Source organism: Oikopleura dioica, chromosome 2 (assembly GCF_907165135.1).
Source record: "Oikopleura dioica chromosome 2, OKI2018_I68_1.0, whole genome shotgun sequence".
NCBI lineage: Eukaryota > Metazoa > Chordata > Appendicularia > Copelata > Oikopleuridae > Oikopleura > Oikopleura dioica.
Window position 1 is genome coordinate 4,106,763 of NC_137292.1, and position 21,573 is coordinate 4,128,335.

Here is a 21,573-nt window from a genome sequence, read left to right on the forward strand (position 1 = left end):
ATGCCTATTTGTTCGAGAAAAGCGTGCAAGAAATGAAAACAACAAGAAGTTTTTGGGTCAGTTTCGCGAACTGAAAGTGCAAGCATTTATTATTTTTTTTCAATGATGATCGGCGTAAGTTGATACAGATGGAAAACAAAAAATAGCAAAACTTTGGACTGTTTTGTTTTTCTTTACGTTGGAGATAGATAAGGGGCAGTTGGGAAAAATCTTTTATTGGCTGACACTACAGCAGTGTCAATTTTCCTAGAAGAACTTGGCGCAATGGCTCTAGTATGGCTATTCAGAGTGTTTTACAACTTGTTTCTTGATTTTACTTCATTTGATTTCGATTCTAGTTAAACACGATCCTGATGCCTTGCAGCACCGCCTCGTCCGCCGCCTCGCATTGATCCGGGAGCGTCGTAGCCGCCGTAAGCGCCTCCGTATCCACCACCGTAGCCTCCTCCTGGCTGTCCCCAAGCTGGAGCGCCTGACTGGCCACCACCGCGACCACCCCCTCGGCCGCCGCCTCGTCCTCCACCGCGGCCTCCTCCGTAGCCGCCGTATCCTCCGCCATAGCCGCCTAAAACATCGTTAACCCTTGCTCCTCCAAGCTTTATCACCGAAGTCCTGGCCGTATCCACCGTAGCCTCCAGGAGCTCCATAGCCACCAGGTCCGCCACCGTAGCCGCCTGGACCACCGTAACCGCCATAACCTCCACGGCCGCCTCGTGGCATCTGGTTCTTTGGCACTCCTTCTTTGGTTTCGCATCGTTTTCCGTCGATTTCGTGGTAGCGATCTCGGCAGGCAGTCTTCATGACGCCGTCGCGTTTGAAAGTAACGAAGCAGAAGCCTTTGTAGTTACCGGTTGCTTTGTCGACTGGACGGTCGACGACCTCGACTTCGCCGTATTTGCCGAAGTAGTCCTGAAAGTCGAATCAAAGTCAAGCCCATAAAGCGAGAAAACGGGTTTTTCATATTTTTACTCGAAAGCTTCTCGATTTTAAACGCTCTAATAAGCCCTAGAATTATTCCTGCGGGAAATTTTACCTTGATAGTCTGATCGGTTGTTTCAGCAAGAATACCTCCGACGAACATCTTTCCATCTCGTCGCTCGGCCTTTTTGGGATCGATCTTGAAGAAAAACAGTTAGTGACAAGCACACTTGACAGCGGTCTACCTTTTTGCCGTCAAGGATATGTTCTGGTGTGGCCAAAACAGCATCCACAGAGGCGGAATCCTCGAAGAGAACGAATCCGAATCCACGGCTTTGCTGGGTCATTGTGTCGATCTGAAATACAAATGACTGTAAAAAGCTGGATTCAGGGGTGACTGCACCTTGACAGCAGCGTCTCTCAATCCACCGAAGCCTTCGAAGTAGGTTCTGAGAGATTCAGTCGTTGTTGATCGCGAAAGTCCGCCGACGAACATTTTGAAATCGTTGCTGATTTCAGAGCTAGAAAAGTAGCGCTAGAATTGACACTAGAAGCAGGACTTACTTTTGGATGAGCTTTCCTTCTTCTTTGCCCTCTCCTCCCTGAGCAACGGGCTCAGCGGGAGCAGCAGCAGTTCCATATGATTGCGCCTCGCCGGCGTACTCGTTTCCAGCAACGGGAGCAGCACCGTTCTGGGCAGTAGGGTCCGCGCCGTTGTAATAATCTGCCATTTTTCACTACTTTTTTTTTAAAGCTGAAAATTTCAGTGTTAGAGTTTGAAATATAGAGTTTTTGAAAAGCGAGAATCAAAATTGAAGCAAACTAGGTTGGGCACAAAGTTTTAGAAAAGTGAATTTTGATTGGTTGAGAGACCAAATACGGGCGTCTGATTGGCTAAAGACCCAATGCGCCCAACCCAGGACAACACAAAACGTAACTGTAACTGTAAGAACTGTAAGATTACTGTGATAAACTGTAGTACTTTAACGACGGATACTGTAATATACTGTACTGTACTGGCGATAAACGATAAGATAGGTAATAACGATAATAAAAGACGGATTTTTCCACAACTTCTCTTCTTTTTTGGCTTTCTAGATTACGAATTCTACTGTAGAATAAACTACTGTAAACTCTCTAATCTAGACTCGGGCTGGAACGATCTCGATCTTGTTCTTTGCTTTCTAACTGTACTGTCTAGACTCTGACTGTAGTACTAGAGCTATTTTTCTGCAACTTTTTGGCAAATCTAAATAGTCCGTTAAAAATGCTAAAATGCGCTAAAAAGAAAAACTTGAAAATATTCATCCTCTTTTTTGGAGACATACCTGTCATTTCAAATTGCGATTCGTTCCGATTGAAACAGAAAAACGAGCATTCATTGCGCGATTTTTCAATTTGAACATTCTGAAAATTCTGGATCAAAAACCTTGAAGATAATAAATAAAAGGAGGAAATTAATTAATAAATTGAGAACGAAAAATTGGAATTTATATTAAATCCGCGTGCTTTTCAAAAATATCACGGAAAACCCGCTCGAAAATTAAATATTAAATTTTATGGATAATTTTAAAATGAAATTCCAATTCTTCTAGTGAAATTGAGTAGTTCAGTTCTTCCAGCAAATTCCATTTTCGTCTCGAAAATCCCTCTCGGTCCTCTTTTTTTCGCGTGAAACGTGTCATTCGCGCAGTGCCGCGTTGAAAAAAAGTTCGTGTGCGTCGCCACCTACGCGCGCGCTCGGGCCAAAACCAATCAGCGCGCGCCGTTGTTCTCTGCCAACGCGACATCCACGAAGCTTGCTTCAGCTCTGGCTACGGGGCTCAAAAAACGGCCCAAAACGGTTTTTCCAACAATTTTTTTCAAGAAATCTGAATTTTTGCGACTGAACAAAGAGAGAACAATAATTTGAAGAATGGCGGTGAAGTTTTTAGAAGTTATAAGGCCATTTTGCAATGTCCTGCCAGAAGTTGAGAAGCCTCAGAGAAGGGTAAGCACGAATATCAGTATTGAAGCAATTTTCCTCAATATTTTCTTTTCTTTCATAGAGAAATATAATAAAATTTGCTGATCTATTTATTAAAACTAATTTTTAGACGAAGGAGTCGACTTATTTCGTAAAAGTTCTTGCTTCAACAGTATACTGTTCTAAAATAACTATTGTTATGAGCGTGAATCTAGCTTTTCTTTTAAAATTAGACGTTTTCATTCGAAAACCCTCAAAAATCCCGGCATCTCGTAAATTCAGACGGTTGACTTGCCCCGAGGAATCTTAAAATCTCTCAAAACTCATCCTTTTCTTCAATAAAACGAATCAATAATCATGTTCTCTTTAGATTCAATTCCGCGAAAAAGTTCTCTGGACTGCGATTACCCTCTTCATCTTCCTTGTCTGTTGTCAAATCCCGCTCTTTGGAATCATGAGCTCCGAATCTGCCGATCCTTTTTACTGGATCCGAGTCATTCTCGCTTCCAATCGTGGTACCCTCATGGAACTTGGTATTTCTCCCATCGTCACTTCTGGTTTGATCATGCAGTTGCTCGCGGGAGCTAAAATTATTGAAGTTGGTGATACCCCTAAAGAACGGTAAGACAGAAAATAAGTTATAAAACCCACAATCTCCTAGGAAGTCTCTGAAAAAGGATCAACAATGAATTTCTAGAGCTCTTTTCTCTGGCGCCCAGAAACTCTTTGGAATGATCATGACCCTCGGCCAGGCTGTCGTCTACGTCTTGACAGGAATGTACGGTGACCCCGCTCAAATGGGCACTGGAATCTGCTGCTTGATCGTCATCCAACTCTTCGTCGCCGGAATGATCGTCCTCCTCCTCGACGAGCTCCTCTCTAAAGGCTACGGTCTTGGCTCCGGTATCTCCCTCTTCATCGCCACCAACATCTGCGAAACCATCGTCTGGAAGGCCTTCTCTCCCACCACTGTCAACGTCGGCCGAGGAACTGAATTCGAAGGCGCTGTCGTTGCTCTCTTCCATCTTTTGGCAACCAAGCAGGACAAGGTCCGAGCTTTGAACGAAGCTTTTTACCGACAGAACTTGCCAAACTTGATGAATCTCCTTGCCACCGTCCTTGTTTTCCTCGTCGTCATCTACTTCCAAGGTAAAGTCGAAAAGAACTGAAATCAACGGGATTTCGGCCTCCAAAAATAACTAATACTCACCCATATTTTCAGGTTTCCGAGTTGACCTCCCCATCAAATCCATCCGATACCGAGGCCAGTACTCCACCTACCCCATCAAGCTTTTCTACACTTCCAACATCCCTATCATCCTCCAGTCCGCCCTTGTCTCCAACCTCTACGTCATCTCCCAGATGCTTTCAACCCGATTCGCCGGTAACTTCTTCGTCTCTCTTCTTGGCGTTTGGGATGCTGTAAGTAAAATTCACTTTCCAAGACTTTCTGAAAGTCGAGAAGCTGCTTGCTTTTCTGTTTTTTTATTCCTCCTCCTCAACCCTTCCTTTCTAGACCGAAGATCGACGAGGCGGTTCTCACCCAACTGGCGGTCTCTGCTACTACCTCTCTCCTCCCGAATCGTGGAAGAGCGTCACTAGCGACCCAATGCACGCCGTTCTCTACGTCATTTTCATGCTCGGATCATGCGCCTTCTTCTCCATGGTAATTTTCTTCCTTCATTTATTCCTCTAACGCTATTTTCAGACCTGGATCGATGTCTCCGGCTCCAGCCCCAAGGATGTCTCCAAGCAGCTCAAGGAACAGGGCATGGTCATGCGAGGATTCCGTGAAAGCTCGATGACTCACGAACTCGGACGGTACTTCCCTTTTATCCCTTTGAACACTCTTTTTACTGGTTGTTTTAGATACATCCCCACTGCCGCTTGGTTCGGAGGAATGTGCATTGGTGCCCTCTCAGTCATGGCCGATGGTCTTGGTGCTATTGGATCCGGAACCGGTAAGATATCAGCGACACTAGAATTCCGATTAAAAAGACATTCAGGTATTCTTCTTGCCGTTACAATCATCTACCAGTACTTCGAAATCTTTGTCAAAGAGCAACAGGAGCTCGGTGGAATGGGCGGCATGTTATTTTAAGGTAACCTACCTCATTATCTTCATTCTCTAATTGCGCTTTTAGTAATTTATAGAATACTCAAAAAGAAAACTATTCAAAAATTCGAAAAACAGACTGCTTCATTCATAGTGTTCACAGACGCCATTTTCTGTTCATCACTTTAGTTATCAATTCCTCTTTATGTGCAATCCTGAATAGGCTGTCCGACAACCTTCAACAAATAATAATGAGCGATAATACAGATTTTTATTATTGAAAGCTGCGATCGTGTTTATTTTATGCAGGAAATACAGGGTGTTTGAAAGGACTTATAATAACGATGGGGAAAAGCCTACCTATCAGTTATGGTCACAGTCTTGGTCAGGAGAACTCCGATCCCGACCACCTCCTCCTTAGGCTGAAAACAACGAAGACTATTTGAAACCATTTTCTACGTTTCGCTATTTTTTAAACGCAATGTCTTATCATTACCTTTCTTTTCCCTTATTATTTAGAATTTACGAAAAATGGGTCTCTTGAAACAATTCAATTTGCAAATCACGACGAGTCCCCTTAATCCAGCATTTTCACGTGCAAGATCATTTCGCCAAATTAGTCCGTTTTCGTGCCCGGTAATGCGCGAGGCCTGGCAGCTGCAAAAGACGTAAAAATGAAGAAGCAAAAAACGAACAAGTGTTGTTCTACAGTAGATCTTCTTCATTCCTCCTGTCCGCTTATCAACCAAAAACGTACTACCTAAGGGGCAAGGTGGTTCTCAAATATGTCCATCGTTGCCTATTTTATGAGCTGTTTTCGGGGAAAATATTTGTAAACGGGATGTTTAGGGGAAGTGGCGCTATTGTCTGACAGACAGGACAATACAAAAGCCAAGAAATTTCACAAGAATAGACGAAAAAAGGTTGACATTATGCCGTAAAGTTTATCGCTAAAATGATCACTTGGATTTATTATGGGACTGCAGTGACGCTGAATTAACGATATTTGACGCAAAATACTGATTGAGAACGGACTTTTAATGGTTCTTTTATATTCACTCCTAATAAGATAATAGCGCTTCCTAATTGAGAACACGAATCAAAAATGTGTGATTGAACAAACAATGATTAGATTTTTTGTATTTTATAAATTATAATAAGCGATTATCAATTATCATTTATATGTTTAGCGATTGGTTGAATTTCTAGAGCTATTAAAGTTCAACTTTTTTGGTAAAAACCATTTTTCTTTTCAAAGAGGTATCTTTCTGAAATTAATTATCGTCTTTTTAATTGAAATTATAAAACCTTATTTTATGAGTTTTTTGAGTTATTTTGCACATTATCTAAAATTTTAATATATCGTAAATGATAATTGCTGATTTTATTCTTTTACTTGTTTGTTAAATCATACGTATTTTCAAACTTACTAACAATCAACAAACAAAGCTTCTTAGCATCCACCCCGAAAATAAATCCGCTGATAACGCTCGCGCGCTAAAAATACCCCGCTTTATCGCGAGAAAGCTCCCGGTCGTAGCGCCACCTGCCGAGCGCTGGATTCTAGCTGCGCGCTGATCTCCCTTGCTTCTCCACTCTCAAGTTCATCTTTTGAATATTCTCCCTTTTTGTTATAGTATCGTGGATTTTGACCAATCACGTGGTCAATTCTCCCTTTACTAGAAGTCAATCCCAAACAAACAACCAAGTTCACTTAAAAGAGAATTCAACCAAGCCAAGAGATAACTTTAACCCGTCAAAACCAAAATTGACAAGAAAAAAAATCAATCAAACTTCAATTTCAAAAATTTCAAATTCAAAAAATACATAGTTTTACAATCTTCATAAAACTAGAATAAAAAAAAACTCGACGAATTTATTTCATAAGGAAATTTATTCGGAATCTTAAAATTTCAATTTTAAAGGATCTTAGATAGAGCTGCGAAGAATTTGCTACATTCGACAGTCGTAGAATATTCAGGAATGGATCAGTAAATTTTTTTTCATGCTATTAAAACGACGGAACTTTGATTTTTCAGGGCAATATCGCGGTAATCCACTTTTCGGACCCAGAATTTCCTCATTTTTTTCAAGAATAGGGTCGGTTAACTGTCTTGAAAACCTGAGTCAGTGTCTAAATTATCTTAAATGAAAAGCCGCGGAGCGGCTTTTTTTAATCGAAGCCGGAAAGTGTCAAAGCTAGAATTTCAAATTTGATGCGAAATTTTATTTTTTAAAGCTTTCTTGGGCTTTTTTCTTAAAAAAGCCGCTACGCGGCTTTTTGTTTTTGGGTTAGTCAGAACCTGACTCAGGATTTCGTCTCAGGTTGACGTGAAGAGATCTGATAGGATGTTATAAAAGCTGTTTTTCAATATTTTTTTCGGAAAATACCTTGTTTGCTCAAAGCGCCGGGACGTGGAGGTCAAGAATAAAGCGTTCACTTGTTGTTGATACCCTTAACCCGTGTAAAGGGCATTACATCACCAGATCCGCGCGGTACATGGGGATTGACATTCAACACTGTGAAATGTGAACATTGCACCTGCCCAATCAGGGCGACCCAAAGAAAATTGGATTTGTTTGTATCTTGATTTTAGCAGTCGGGCACTCCCTCTTAGTTTATTCAGTTTATGAAGTAACGTGAAGTATAAGCGCTTTTTCAAAAATAGCGGTATTTTGAAAATCCCCCAGGGAATTCCTCAGCCTCCAGAATATCTTTTAGAGATGCTCAATTCAATAAAACCACAGAACGAATTCCTGTCTTTCAAAAGCATTCCGTTGCTTCATAAATATTTAACCGCTTTTTTTCTATTTTTCGACTTGAACCAATTTCAATCCCACAATTTCATTTTCTCGTTGAACGCGATTTTCTTGGTGAAAATTCGAAAAATGGGAGAAAATTGATTGATTAAAATTTTATCCCACGGTAGCGGAGGAAATGAAGTTTTGCTCTTTTGGAATTGATTCTTCGGCCTCCTCGGTTTTTGGTAGCGAGAGTTTGGTAACGGACGTCGCGAAACCGGTAACGGAATTTTAACAACACCTTCGAGTTATGAATTGTTCAGTTAACCCACATGTTTGGACAAAAATAGACATGTTCTACCGTTACAAGCTCGTTTTAGTATATTCCGCTTTGCTGGAAAACCTGTTTTGAAACCCTGAGTCAGGTTTTAAGGACCAAAGATAAAAAGCCGCTCTGCGGCTTTTTTTATTCTAAAACGAAGCCGCGTTGCGGCTTCGCGGCATATTTCAAACCTGAGTCAGGTTACCTGACTCAGATTTTCTACACAGGTTTTTATGGGGTTGATACCCTTAAAATAAGAATCAAGAAAGTGCCGATGGAGGATCATATGATGCATCGGTTGATATTATCTCGGAGATATTATTGCAGCGCACGTATATCGATAGACATGTTTGAAGGATAAATGTCCTTTTCGAGTTTTTGGAAGACGAGGGAAAGATAACATTTGTGGAGCGCGTGGCGCTGACAATCTTGACATCGCCTCACTCTAGCCCTCATCAACATCTCAGAAAAGTTGAAGCGCCAGGTGCGAGTCGCAGCGAAGATCGGTTTTGACAATGTCGCATGCATGTATTGAGATATCAATACATGTACATGAAGATAACAATGGTTTTGATGCTCTCATAAGCGATTCTAGCTCGAAACGTAATAAGGGTAACCCCAATCTTTATATCGAGGAGTAACTGTATTAATGACGTGAAAAAGCTTACTGTCAGCCCTTGTAATCTTTATCTGATATCATTTGGGCTGAGCAAAGAGCAGTAATTCGCGTCAAAAATCGGCTTATATCGGTAACAGAATCCGGAAACGTAAGAGTGGCTCAGCGACTTATTTTAACCGAGCTCTTGAGTTACGCCTAAACCGCAAAAAAGTATCAATTCGTTTTGTCTTTTTCGCGATTTTTCAATTTTCACGTCAATCATCCCTTTTTTTCCTTCAAATTCAGCAGTTTGGTGGAGCCACGCCGGTTGACAAGATGAAAGCGAAAGAAGGTAAAATAAATTTTTGATGGCCGAGTATTAATTTGTCGATTCGTTCCGGTGTATTCAAGCAGCAGTACGAAACCGCGTTCCGCTTTACTTCGGACCGCCAATTTCCAACCGCTTCTCAAAACAACCGCCAGCGTCTACCACGGTCACCTTAAATGCTTTCTCAGTTTTATCGTGCAAAAGACAAATCTTTTGAAATTGTTTTCTTCATCCCATCGTTTCCCATAAGTTTCGGGCCATAAGATCTGCCATTAAAAATTACATTGAATATTCATTTTGTGCAATTCTAGTGCAATTTGACATTCTCGAGATTGTCGGATATTCACATTGGTTTCGTTGGCACAAAAACGGTGTAGAAGCGCGGATAAAAGGGATGTCGGTTTGGAAGATAAGGCATTAAATTGTAGATAATGGCTTTCTAGCGCTAAGAATTACTTAATTTGATTTCGACAAAGCATCATAAAGGGGCAATTTCAAAACTCTAATTGTAATTTTACTCAATCTTCAATAATGATCTTCACCAAAAATTATGTACAACCGTGTTATTGTGGACCGAAATTTAAATTTGATGTAGTACTTAGATCTCAATTTTACATAACAAGCACTTCATGGATATTTTTTTTCGATAAGAATTGGAATAAAAGAGTTGAAAGAGGAAACTCGGCCGATCGAATTTCAAACGAGCCCGTCAGACCGCTGATAAGAGTGGAAAGTGAGAAGATAGCCGCACTAGTTTGATAATATTTCTTCCGCTAGAGAAAGTCATAATTACGACTTGTAAAAAAGAACGATCATTTCACAGTCTCGCTCCATTTAGAAATTGAAACCAGCCACAAATTAATCGTTTTGGGCTCAACTCAATTTTGAAAAAAAAAAATCTTTATCGATGTCGCTAAAATCAGCCGACCGCAGTTATGAGATAATTTCAGCGCTTCAGCCGTCAATGTGGCAACGTTTGATTTCACGTTCTGTCAACTAAACGGGTTCTTCAAAATTTAGACTCGCAATTTTGGTGAACGAATTAGACGATAATTTGTGTTTTTGCTTTTTTAAATACGACGAAATTGTAATAAAAATATTTTCGTTTATTTTTTCATCAGTCATGTTGTCAAACTTATGGCGATAAAAACTATGAGTAGCCATAATCCGAACATGCAACAAGAAGCTGTACAAAAAAATATGCACAGCTTCAAACAGACATTTCCTTCGGGTTGGGCTTCAGGCTCTTCTGATTGATCTAGAAATTCATTCCATTTCGGCCTTTGCTCGACATCGGCGCCTCCAATCATTGTTTCTGTTGGGGGGCTCGTTGCTGCGAATTGATTTGATGGTTCTATATCAACAGCTAAAAGGGTCAATCAGGAGGATCAAGGGTTTGCAACTTGAAAGTACCTGTATTTTGGGCCGCTTCAGGTTGGGTTTGAGCGGGAGTAGAGAAAGGAGAATATGGTTCTGTTGTCTCCTGAGGTGCTGTTTCAAAAGGAGCAAAGGCCGGGGCTTGAGCTAGAATTGGCGTTAAATATATAAAAATCTAACTGTAAACCTGATGAATCCCCATAATTATACGAGGAAAAATTTCCATATGAAGCCCAAGGATCATCTTCCGACCCTTGATTTGTGGAAAAAGACATCTTCAAAACTAAAGTGATCAAAATGTATTTTTACAAAACACCTTGGAGCTCTAGAAAATAAGAGACAAAGAAAAATTACTGATCCAGCAACAGACCTTTTCAACCAGAAAACCGTACGATATCGTACTTTTGAACGTCGCCCCCAATATCGGGAGTTAAACCTCTTTTTCTATAAAAAATAAAAATATAAAAAAATAATTCAAAAAGCAACTTGAGAATTTCAAAGCCTTTTTCTCATTTGGCAAAAATTTCGAGCTTTTTTTGAACGCGCGGTTGTGACTTCAAAAAACGGAAATAAGTACAACTCCAGTCAAACTCCAGTAAACAAAATGAGACAGACAAGAATGCTTTTGGCATTTTTGATGATACAGTCAGTCAGTGGACTAGCAGTGGAAAGAAGTATAGACGACAAAGACTACTTGCTCTTATCAGGGACGGTTTCGACGAGTATTATTTTCGGGAAATTTAATTATCAGGGAAGAATAGCCTAATAGGGGAAATGAGGTTTGCGTATCTTGTCGGCAAAATAGACACATGCATAGATCAACACACGTTTTTGGTTGAAAAAAAGGTTCAAATCTGACGTTTTTTCGCAATTTTTAAAGTAGGATTGAATCTTTTAGAATGAGGGCAAAACTTTTTTATCATGCAAATAAGGGCGTCACAATGATAACTTTGTTTTATGGGAAAGATCTTGGGTGGTATCAGGACAAAAAATTTCAACAAATTTTGCGTGGGCGGCTATGCGGCTTCTGATTGGCCGGTCTGACGAGTCCAGGGTTCTGATTGGTTGAAAATCTGCTTGAATCGGCTTTTTTTATTTTAGCTTTTTTAAGACAAAATGTAGATTGCTAGAAAAGAAGAAGTTCAAAGTACTAGTCATGTGTCTTTGTATTCATTTGTCCTGGTAGTCGCTTCTAAATCGAGCGGGTGCAAATGCGTGATAAAAAGTGAGCTGAAATTGCAAATGTGGTCAGGTGCGCGCGGTGCTTGTTCTCGGGGCCCGCCGTTCTCGGAATTGCCCGACCTTTCCAAATTTTTAATATCGGCGCCGCTCTCACATCTAACTCAGAATTATTAAAAAAATGTGACGAGAGCAATATTGCAGGGTCTTAGATATTCCTTTACGAAGTCATAGAAGGCTTACTCATAAATTTTCCGTAGAAAAGAAAAAAAAGATAAAGTCGTCTTTATTTTTTTAAAAAAACTTTTGAGCTGGGCCTTGTCATGACGAAATAATATAATCCGCTTGGATCCACTCGTGACTTTTTTGGGCAAATGATTAAGCCTCTCCGGAAGCTCTTGATTGACCCGCCCGTTTTCTTTTCAATTCCACGTCTCTTGAACCTTTTTGACAAACGAATTTGAGAAAATTCAAATTTGTCAATAAAAAACAGCTGACAATCGATAAGCCGCTTTCGGCTTTGAGCAAAAATTGTAATAGCCGCGCTATGCGCGGCTTTTTTCATTTTTAGCTCGAAGCCGCAAGCGGCTTCTTGATTTAAAGCTGTTATTATTGACAAATTTTAAGGGTGCTACCTTCGATTTCCCTAATTTTACGATCATTGGGGAAATCAAAGGTTGTCCCCTTAAAGCAGAATAAGAGCTTTTAAATTATTCCTGTATATATCTGTATACATTACAGGCGATTCTAAAATTGTCAACTGATAGTGGCCACTTAAGAAAAATGGGCCGTATTTATGAAATTTCTTGGGCGGAATGCATGTCAAATATCTGAAGTGCTTGAGTTTTACAACCGGTTCTTCAAAATATTTGGCGCCGAACCAAGTAGAGTAAAGTCAGAGTTGGGCGGCCGCGGGCGATTTCACTGTCTTTTTTTCACGGAAAAAAGTAACGTCACACGTTATTCAGAACACTAAAGCCGGCTGTATTAAGTTACATAATTATTTGGCAATTAGGGTTGGTAATTTAGCGCTGAAAGTGTTGGTTCAATAAAAAAAAATTGAAATTTTAAGCCGAAAATTGAAGATTTTCGTTTCAAAAATAAAATTTTTTTTGCGCCAATCAGATCATTTTATTCAAAAAATTATAACAAATTATTAAATTAAAAAAAATTAGAAAAATTTTAATTTCGAAAAGTTCATTTTTCTCCTTATTTTTTAAGTTGTAAGAAAAGGTTCTAAGCGCGAGTTGCGCAAGAATGTTAAAAACACTCAGTAGCGGTTTTGTCGAAACCTGCGGCTTCAGAATCGGACCTGGCGGAGTCAAGCTGCCCGACTATCGACCAAAGAAGCACCAACGATCAAGTAGAGCCACTTTACAAACTCAATCCCAAGGCGCGGATTAGAACACACGCAAATTTCCTTATCAAAGCAGATGTATTTCGGTGCCATTAAAAAGGGATGAACTTTTTCTAACAAAATTTGGAGGCCACGTTTCAAGAGTTATACTTTTCTTTTTGTAAATTGCCAATTGACCTTCACGGGGCTGCGATTTATTCGAAAATTGCTAGTTTCGAGACGAAATTTGCAAAAGCGTTTTGTTCTCAAGACCATTTTTAGACAATTTTCTATGCATTTTTTGCAATTTTTTTCATGAAGGCATAATCTGAAAATCCATATCCACGTTTTTATGAGCGATGTGGATTAATTTTCCCGCCTGAAATCTCATCCCTTTTCATCACTCTCAATTTTCACATCATTTTTAATCCCATTCGAAGCTATTCATTACGCCTGTTTACATTTGGGGTCCGTCGAGCCAGCTTCAAGGACTAAGGGAGTCAATCGGAGTTGCCATTCGATTGAACAGAACTCTTCTGCTCCCGCCGTTTCTGACGCACAATTCGGACCCGATTGGAGGAGACAAACCTGTACCTGTTGATGTCAGACTTGATATTCCAGAACTGAGGTAAATAAACAAAAAATATGATGAACAAGCAATTTATCAATAAGAGTTTTTTATCGATAAAAAACCTGAGTCAGGGTCTAACAGAGCTCAAATGAAAAGCCGCGTAGCGGCTTTTTTAAAAACGAAGCCGCAAAGCGGCTTCGCCAGAGTTTTTTTAACATATTTGCGAAGCCGCTTTGCGGCTTCGTTTTCAAAATAGCCGCTACGCGGCTTTTCATTTGAGCTCTTCTAGACCCTGACTAAGGTTTTCTACACAGGTTGCCGAGTCCAGCCTCCTCTTCCTTTAAAATCTTTGTCATGAGATATTACCAAGCTCTTTTTGTGATCTCATGTTTCGAATTCTCCTGTTTGAAGGAATGAGCCGCAGAAACAAGTGCTCGCAAAGTTTTTGCACGTGGCGAGTGTAATTCTGGTTTTCGTGAATCAAAAATTCGATTACACAAGTTGACAGTGAAAGAAGCTCACTTAAAATTGGAAATTCTCGCGTTTTTAATCAAAGATCATAAATAATGAAATTTATTCAGAAAGCTGATTTCGATTGGATTCACCGAGTCTCTGACCTGTCGCCAAGCTGACGTCGTGTTTTCTGCGCGCGGAATTTACCAAAAGCCAGATGACTCGTTTCCAATGCAGGAGCGAGTAAAACGGATTTCCGCCTTTGAAAAAGCGACCCAGATGGAAGTGCTGAGACGAGACGAAGCCCAAAGCAGCGACTTTCTTGAAAAACCGTTTTTGGCCGACTCGATGCCAAGTCCAAAAAGCCCGAAGCTCAGTGGAGCGGGAATGCAGTTCAGGAATGTTTCGACAATTTTTAAAGGTGCTTAGTTATCCCAGAGCAAAATTTAAATGATGCTAAACATCAGACTTAACCAGGGGTCTAAATTCGCAGTGCGAATTCGCTTTATTGCGAAGCGATGCGAAGCGAAGCGAATTCGCTTTCGCTTCGCTTCGCACTGGAGAGCAGAATTCGCTTCGCTTTCGCTTCGCAAAAATTCCCAAATTTTCGCATAAATTTTCGCACAGCAAGCGACTTTGCTGTTCGGAAGATTCTTTATCAAAGAGTTGGAGAGGGGCATTATTGATGCCGTTATAAATTCAAGTTTTCTCAGTCTTGTCAAGACGAGTCTAATGGTGGGTCTAACTGGATACACGACGTTTTCAGCATACCGACGTTTTCAGCAACCGACGTTTTCAGCATAACGATGTTTTCAGCGCCGCTGAATTCGTCGGTTTGCTGAAAACGTCGGTTTGCTGAAAACGTCGTTTTTCACCTGAAAACGCGTGGGCGTTTAGAGAGGCAATCATTTTATCAAACTACATCTGTAAACGATATTTCCGTAAATCGTAAAATAACATAAAATCGATGTAATATTAATGAATCATTTACAAAAGATTATATTTAATAAAATTATTATTTTTATCTTTTTCAATATTGATTTATCATTATTTTCATTGTTTTAAAACAGATTCACGAAACTTGATAATACGTTTATACTGTAAACTTTCTGGTGATTTATAGTGACTAATGATTATTATGATAATAATGTATTAGGAAGTAATTTAGCTAATTCTTACTTTTTTCTAAATAATGCATAATAACGTTTTCTAAATAATGCATTCTTAATGACTCATTTAGAAATGCTTTTAAACTATTAACTAGCCAATTAAATTGCGAGAACCTCGCCTTTAGATCCATTTGGTTTGAAAATTTCGTTCCGGCAAACGCCCACGCGTTTTCAGGTGAAAAACGATGTTTTCAGCAAACCGACGTTTTCAGCATAACGACGTTTTCAGCGCCGCTGAATTCGTCGGTTTGCTGAAAACGTAGATTGCTGAAAACGTCGGTATGCTGAAAACGTCGTGTATCCGGTCTAACTCTCAATAAATCCAAGGATTGACTGGTTATCAAGCTGGTTTTACCCCGGAAAACACGTTGTCACCACCCTTTTTTATTGTAAATAAGCTAGAATATTTTTTGAATGATCAGAATGATCCAGGGGTCTAAATATCAGCCGAAATCCTAGTGCGAAAGCGAAGCGAAAGCGAACCATTTTTTCAAATTTTTTGCGAAGCGAAAGCGAAGCGAATTCTTCGCCCATGTGCGAAGCGAAAGCGAAGCGAAATATCATTGAAAATTGCGAAAAAAAGCGAAAATTTTTTCGCTTGAATTGAAACGCATTCTCTGGCCAGAATCTTTAGCAATCAGCCACTCAAAAGCAAAGATGATTTCAAAAACCTATTTTCGGGGCAGAAAATTACAAAAAAATCTGTTACTGTACTTTTTTCAGCTCGTCAATATAAGTTGAATGGTTGGTCTTACTGATGATAATTCCAAGTTAGTAATAAACTCGATAGCAGAGGTGACCGTTCGGGCATCGGGAAGTCGGGGAATACGGACGATTTTCGGGCAAAATGTGTTCGGCCGGGCATTCGGACGGCTCAGCCCCTTAAGTTTGACCGGGCAAAAGCGGGCATTCGGGCATTTGGGCAATTTCGGCACTTTCGGGGAATTCAGCGCTTTCGGGCAGTTGGTTAAGCCCGCGCCGAGAAAAATTCTTAACTTTCGCATTCTTTACAACTATTTTTGCTCTCTTGCTCCTCTAACTAAATCAAAAGCCTCTAGAAACTTATTTCTCTAGCCCTTATCTATCGACGATTTCTTGCCCGAATGGGCACCCTTGCTCGATAGGAGATGAGATCATCTTCGATTCTAGATAAGCCCTGTTCATAAAGATCATTCTGATCATTCAAAAAATATTCTAGCATACTTACAATAAAAAAGGCTGGTGACACCGTGTTTTCCGGGGTAGGACCAGCTTGATAACCAGTCAATCCTTGGAATTATTGAGAGTTAGACCCACCATTAGACTCGTCTTCACAAGACTGAGAAAACTTGAATTAATAACGGCATCAATAATGCCCTTTTCCAACTCTTTGATAAAGAATCTTCCGAATAGCAAAGTCGCTTGCTGTGCGAAAATTTATGCGAAAATTTGGGAATTTTTGCGAAGCGAAAGCGAAGCGAATTCTGCTCTCCAGTGCGAAGCGAAGCGAAAGCGAATTCGCTTCGCTTCGCATCGCTTCGCAATAAAGCGAATTCGCACTGCGAATTTAGACCCCTGAATGATCTTTATGAACAGGGCTTATCAAGAATCGAAGATGATCTCATCTCCTATCGATCAAGGGTGACCATTCGGGCAAGAAAACGTCGATTGGGCATCCGAAATTCGGATTATGCCCGGCCGAAATCAAGGGCCAAGAGTCGCGCCGTCCGAATGCACAGTCGAGCTGGTGATGGGATTTTCAAGAGATAAGGGCTAGAAAAATAAGTTTCGAGAGGCTTTTGATTCAGTTAGAGGAGCAAGAGAGCGAAAATAGTTGTAAAAATGCGAAATTTAAGAATTTACCTCGGCGCGGGCTTAACCAACTGCCCGAAAGCGCTGAATTCCCGAAAGTGCCGAATTTGCCCGAAATGCCCGCTTTTGCCCGGCCAAATTTAAGGGGCTGAGCCGTCCGAATGCCCGGCCGAGCACATTTTGCCCGAAAATTGTCCGTTTTCCCCGACTTCCCGATGCCCGAACGGTCACCCCTGATATCGAGTTTATTACTAACTTGAAATATCAACAGTTAGACCCACCATTCGGCATATATTGACGAGCTGAAAAAGTACAGTAACAGATTTTTGTAATTTTATGCCCCAAAAATAGGTTTTTGAAATAATCTTCGCTTTTGAGTGGCTGATTGCTAAAGATTCTTGCCAGAGAATGCGTTTCAATTCAAGCGAAAAATTTTCGCTTTTTTCGCAATTTTCGAGGATATTTCGCTTCGCTTTCGCTTCGCACATGGGCGAAAAATTCGCTTCGCTTTCGCTTCGCAAAAAATTTGAAAAAATGGTTCGCTTTCGCTTCGCTTTCGCACTAGGATTTCGGCGGATATTTAGACCCCTGACTTAACCTCTTAAGGATATAAGCTATGAATTTGAACTTTCGTAGCGCCTAAAAGCGTAGTAGGATCATTTTCATTTCAAAAGCAATCCTACCTAAAAATGCACGCAAAAGTCAAATATGGTATTTTTAAAAAATTTTACTGAAAATTTTCCTTTTAGAGCGATTTCAAATCTTACTCTCTCGATTCCTCGAATTTTTCCCACTAAATCGGTCCAGTTTTTTCGATAAATAACTTCTCTTAACCCTTATCTACAAAATTGACGGATCAGTTTTCCCTAATTCTGACCGAAACCGATTTTAGAGCCATTTCCATGAGGTTTACCAAGCGCGTGAATAGTGTAAAAGCGGCGCGCTGGGCGCTCGCTCTCTCGACTCCTCTTTTCCGTGAGAGTGGCGCGGTTGAGCGGAGCGCTCTGATTGGTTGCAAGCGAAAAAGCACAAAAAGAAGAAAAACACGAGCAAGAAAGAGGAAACGCTATAATAAAAATTCGAAAGAGTTTTGAAATAAAAGCCCGTCAATTTTCTAGCTTAACATCATCGAAATAAAAGACACGGTTTAGTTTCAGCAATTCAATGGAAAAATTTCGAGAAATCGAGAGAGTAAGATTTGAAATCGCTCTAAAAGGAAAATTTTCAATAAATTTATTTTTAAAAGTACCATATTTGAGTTTTGCGTGCATTTTTAGGCAGGATTGCTTTTGAAATGAAAATGATCCTACTACGCATTTAGGCGCTACGAAAGTTCAAATTCATAGCTTATATCCTTAAGTCATGCTGGCCCATTTTGAGCTCCAAGAGAAAAATAATTGAGGAATAAAAATTTGGATGAACGAAAATCCGTCAAATCGTGATCATGTAATCTCTATCGGTCCGCTCAGCGAGCATTTTTTCTAAATAAACTTTCAAGTGCTAATTCGATTTTCATAAAATAAACGGGATTATCGATCTTCACGATGCTATCTCGAGCCTTTCGCCTCGTAAAAAGTGATTATATTTAGCAAAAGATTCATTTTTTCAATGATTTCTGATTGAAAAATCACAGTATTTTAGAATCAAACTATAATTAAGAGTAGCTCTCCTGTTGAATTGATCAATTAAACCTCGTTTGTTGTTGAAACAGGCGAAAGTTATCGCTCAGACACTTTGCAGAGTGAATACAACTCGACTGATACCTGTGCCACCTGGTTGTTTCCATTCAACAACTACAAATATCCCGTTGTTTGGTCAGCAAAAGATACCCCTCTCACCAGCGGCGAGCAGTTCTTCTATCAGGTAACTTTCCAGAATAATCATAATCGGGCGGCACTGGGCGGCACAAGGCGGCGCTATTCAGTTATTTCCCAATTTGTTTTTCGTTTTTAGCAATTTCCCCTTACCATAAAAAGCCGAGTGTCTACTGGAAATGATCCTGTTTTGTGGAAAATACTCCAAATGTATCTATATTTATACACAAATTCTTTGCTTTGAGTCAAATCTATATAATCGACTCTTTTTAATTGCATAAAAAGCCGCCTCTAATTAGTAAAGCTCAAGGTTGATAAATTCTAATAATGAATTTAAGATCGTCCAACACACCCGAAAGCCAGAGTACATTCGACAAATGACCACTCGGTTCATGGAGGAACAACTCAATGGACCATACGTTGCGATGCATTACAGATACGACGCGATTGAGTGGTCAAATGTCTGTGCTCGGCCGCAGAAAGGACGAAAAGGAGAAGTCTGCGAAATTTTAGAAAAAACTGGCTCAAAGGGTAAGATGAAAGGAGGAAAAGATGGAAGCTTAATTTATTATTCAGGTCTTGCCCTTGCGCTATCTCGTTTTATCTTGCAAACTGGCGCCTTTATCTCAGGCCTCCCACCGAGATCCTCCGTTATCTATGTCTCGTCGCCCCCGTCTGAAGCGCGAAATATTCGTGAAGTCATGAATCTTGCTGAAAAGATCTTGGAGGGAGAAGGTAAAGCCCCCTTTATCAAGCCCTTTTCTTAATTTTTTTTCAGGCTGGAACATCAAAATCGTCAGTACACTAGACACGACTAAATATCTCGAAGAAAACTACGGCAACTGTGGTGTTCTGGGAGATTTCAAGTCCGAAGTGATAAGTCTAGTTGAGCAGGAAATCGCCTACCGAGGGGATTATCTGCTTTTTTCGGAGCTTTCAGGTAACAAGCGATTTTCAGAAAACGAAAAAATTGGACAAAATTCGCGCATTAGATCAGATTTTATGACATTATCAATTTCACGAGTTCGATTTCGGCTCAAAATTATTCAAATTTTTTTTTTCTAAAAAAATTTCTCTAAAATCGACCGAAAAAACACAAAAAATTTAGAAAATTTTTTCATAATTTTTTCGAAAGATATTCGTTTTTGATTGGGCGTAAAAGGAAATACTGATTTTTGATTGGCTCAAATTAAATTTCAGGCTGGTCGGCTAATGTACGAAAGGAGCGAATCCTGGATGACAAGTATTTCAACGAAATGTCCGTGATCAAGCTAGTAGAGGACTTTGGCCCAGCCAGTCCCAACTACAGTCACGCCGCACTGTACTCAAAGGTGGAAGAGGAGAAAAAGCGGCTAGCGATGGAGCAGATTCAACTAGCGCAGAAGACGCCGGCGGATTTCGGAATTCGACAAATTCAGAATTCCTAAACGCGGGATTTGTTTTGCGCTAGAATCATGTTCAACGAGAAAATTCAAGGGAAAAGGGTTTAAGACGTAGATGTGTATCGAGCTCTAGTTGTTTTTGTTTTTGGAAAATTGCAGTTGTTTTCTGGGAAGCATCAGAAAGAACTTAAAATGCACTTAGAACGTGAAATGAACCGCTCAAGTGATCGTTTTTTAATTCTACTCCCCTGAAATTATCCTTTTCTTTTGTGGTCGCAATAATTACACCTCCCAGTTTTTCGAGCGTTTCAACTTTCAGTTTTCGAATAAAAAAAAACGCTTACGAAGATAACTTTCCCGCTCGAAAATGCCAAATTTGATTGTATTTTTGAAAGTTGGTACTTATTTAAGGGTATCACCCTCAAATAGAGAGTCACAAGTGACCATCTTTTAAAACCAATTTTATCACGGTAAAACATAAAGATTTGAAGAAATTTGCTCTATAAAATTGTTGTTTTTCAAGTGCTACCTCCTTAAGATCCATTATAATCTTAAGGGTATCTCCCTTATTCGCGGCCTCAGCCACTCTAAAACAATCAAACCACGTCAGTCTCGACGCATCTTTATCAGAACTATCATTTTTGAACACTTTTTCCAGCAGCAAGGTAGTCTTATCTCAGTTGATGCAACAACAAGCTCGTCATCCCCATTTTTCTCTTGTACGTCCAGCAGGGACAAATTGGCTCCACTTGAGGACTCTCGCTCTGGAGCGTCTTGCAAAGCTCCTGGAATTGTGGGAACCTGTTTTACACAAAAACGCAAGGAAAAACATGGCGCCCTTTGTTTCTTGCCCAACTGATTTTTCGGTTATTTTTATTTTCAACAACAAAATAAGGGCCTACAGTATCATTGTCTTCCAAAAAAACCCTTGACAAAGCACTGTACAGAAAAACGCCTGAATCTCGTCCATTCCTTCTCCTGCTCCCGACCCGCTGCTGCCATAATCTTCAACATCTTCGACCTCAGAGTACAAAATGTTCTCAAACAAAAACACACAAAATATTCCTCTATCTGTAAATATTCTTTCTTTCTCCTCAATTTTTGAAATATTCAGATTTTTTTTTCGAATATTTCAAAGTTTCAAATCGGTCCATAATTCCAAGTAAAGGCAGAAAAGAGTTGATTATGCCGAGCTTGGAAAGGCTTTTCTTAAAAATCAAGAAGTTTTGACTGAAAAATTAGCCACGTGATCGTTTTCGCCGAAAGTCGACAGTTTTCTCAAAGTTTTCTTTTTGCGCGAATCGCTAGAAAAACCTGGTTTTTCAAGGCAGACGACGGATTGAGTTGGCCCACTCCGCACGTGGGGCCAAGGCACAGGAGGTGTCAAGCCGAGAGTCAATAGATGCAAGGGACCACGCCGCCGGGGCGAACTCCTGCAGAGTACGGTTCCGGGCAAAGTTTGGAGCAAGTCCCGGTGTGGGACCTTCAGTAAACAGAATCAAAGGTCACATTGAGCGCGAGATCAGGATCAAGCTCATCTCCGGATAAGACCTTAAAGTGAAGATAAAGAC

At 40.2% G+C, this 21,573-nt stretch overlaps 4 protein-coding genes across 4 annotated transcripts; 2 read left to right on the top strand and 2 right to left on the bottom strand.

Annotated features, from left to right (window-relative positions):
- Positions 1–71: 71 nt before the first annotated feature.
- On the bottom strand, positions 72–2,315 carry LOC145700024 (heterogeneous nuclear ribonucleoprotein A/B-like). Its single transcript, XM_081777290.1, has 8 exons — positions 2,247–2,315; positions 1,483–1,672; positions 1,322–1,439; positions 1,164–1,274; positions 1,034–1,117; positions 606–909; positions 351–565; positions 72–279 (listed from the first exon to the last, which is right to left on the bottom strand). The coding sequence occupies exons 2-8, from the start codon at positions 1,647–1,649 to the stop codon at positions 271–273; spliced, it is 1,008 nt and encodes a 335-aa protein (XP_081633416.1). The 5' UTR covers positions 1,650–1,672; positions 2,247–2,315; the 3' UTR covers positions 72–270.
- Positions 2,316–2,743: 428 nt separating this feature from the next.
- LOC145700021 (protein transport protein Sec61 subunit alpha-like 1) lies at positions 2,744–5,223 on the top strand. The gene is made up of 9 exons (XM_081777288.1): positions 2,744–2,908; positions 3,255–3,505; positions 3,582–4,033; positions 4,107–4,306; positions 4,401–4,550; positions 4,593–4,705; positions 4,754–4,845; positions 4,891–4,986; positions 5,029–5,223. The coding sequence occupies exons 1-8, from the start codon at positions 2,834–2,836 to the stop codon at positions 4,983–4,985; spliced, it is 1,428 nt and encodes a 475-aa protein (XP_081633414.1). The 5' UTR covers positions 2,744–2,833; the 3' UTR covers position 4,986; positions 5,029–5,223.
- A 4,798-nt stretch (positions 5,224–10,021) lies between these two features.
- On the bottom strand, positions 10,022–10,586 carry LOC145697371 (uncharacterized). The gene is made up of 3 exons (XM_081774563.1): positions 10,495–10,586; positions 10,344–10,454; positions 10,022–10,296 (listed from the first exon to the last, which is right to left on the bottom strand). Exons 1-3 carry the CDS (start codon positions 10,580–10,582, stop codon positions 10,052–10,054), a joined length of 444 nt encoding a protein of 147 aa, XP_081630689.1. The 5' UTR covers positions 10,583–10,586; the 3' UTR covers positions 10,022–10,051.
- Positions 10,587–10,647: 61 nt separating this feature from the next.
- Positions 10,648–21,340, top strand: LOC145697739 (uncharacterized). Its single transcript, XM_081774952.1, has 10 exons — positions 10,648–11,010; positions 12,787–12,879; positions 13,263–13,450; positions 13,975–14,267; positions 18,518–18,669; positions 18,959–19,151; positions 19,197–19,355; positions 19,399–19,560; positions 19,821–20,113; positions 20,950–21,340. Exons 1-9 carry the CDS (start codon positions 10,912–10,914, stop codon positions 20,045–20,047), a joined length of 1,566 nt encoding a protein of 521 aa, XP_081631078.1. The 5' UTR covers positions 10,648–10,911; the 3' UTR covers positions 20,048–20,113; positions 20,950–21,340.
- Positions 21,341–21,573: the final 233 nt, after the last annotated feature.

Excerpts from the sequence above, each read along its gene's own strand:
- LOC145697739 (XM_081774952.1), top strand. The coding sequence starts at position 10,912 with ATGAGACAGACAAGAATGCTTTTGGCATTTTTGATGATACAGTCAGTC. Across the intron at positions 12,880-13,262 it reads TTTACAAACTCAATCCCAAG|CTATTCATTACGCCTGTTTA; the intron begins GCGCGGATTAGA and ends TCCCATTCGAAG. Across the intron at positions 14,268-18,517 it reads TGTTTCGACAATTTTTAAAG|GCGAAAGTTATCGCTCAGAC; the intron begins GTGCTTAGTTAT and ends TTGTTGAAACAG.
- LOC145700024 (XM_081777290.1), bottom strand. The coding sequence starts at position 1,649 with ATGGCAGATTATTACAACGGCGCGGACCCTACTGCCCAGAACGGTGCT. Across the intron at positions 1,440-1,482 it reads GAAGGAAAGCTCATCCAAAA|CTCTGAAATCAGCAACGATT; the intron begins GTAAGTCCTGCT and ends CTACTTTTCTAG. Across the intron at positions 910-1,033 it reads CAACCGATCAGACTATCAAG|GACTACTTCGGCAAATACGG; the intron begins GTAAAATTTCCC and ends TTCGACTTTCAG.
- LOC145697371 (XM_081774563.1), bottom strand. The coding sequence starts at position 10,582 with ATGTCTTTTTCCACAAATCAAGGGTCGGAAGATGATCCTTGGGCTTCA. Across the intron at positions 10,455-10,494 it reads TAATTATGGGGATTCATCAG|CTCAAGCCCCGGCCTTTGCT; the intron begins GTTTACAGTTAG and ends CGCCAATTCTAG. Across the intron at positions 10,297-10,343 it reads TGAAGCGGCCCAAAATACAG|CTGTTGATATAGAACCATCA; the intron begins GTACTTTCAAGT and ends TGACCCTTTTAG.
- LOC145700021 (XM_081777288.1), top strand. The coding sequence starts at position 2,834 with ATGGCGGTGAAGTTTTTAGAAGTTATAAGGCCATTTTGCAATGTCCTG. Across the intron at positions 3,506-3,581 it reads GGTGATACCCCTAAAGAACG|AGCTCTTTTCTCTGGCGCCC; the intron begins GTAAGACAGAAA and ends ATGAATTTCTAG. Across the intron at positions 4,551-4,592 it reads CATGCGCCTTCTTCTCCATG|ACCTGGATCGATGTCTCCGG; the intron begins GTAATTTTCTTC and ends CGCTATTTTCAG.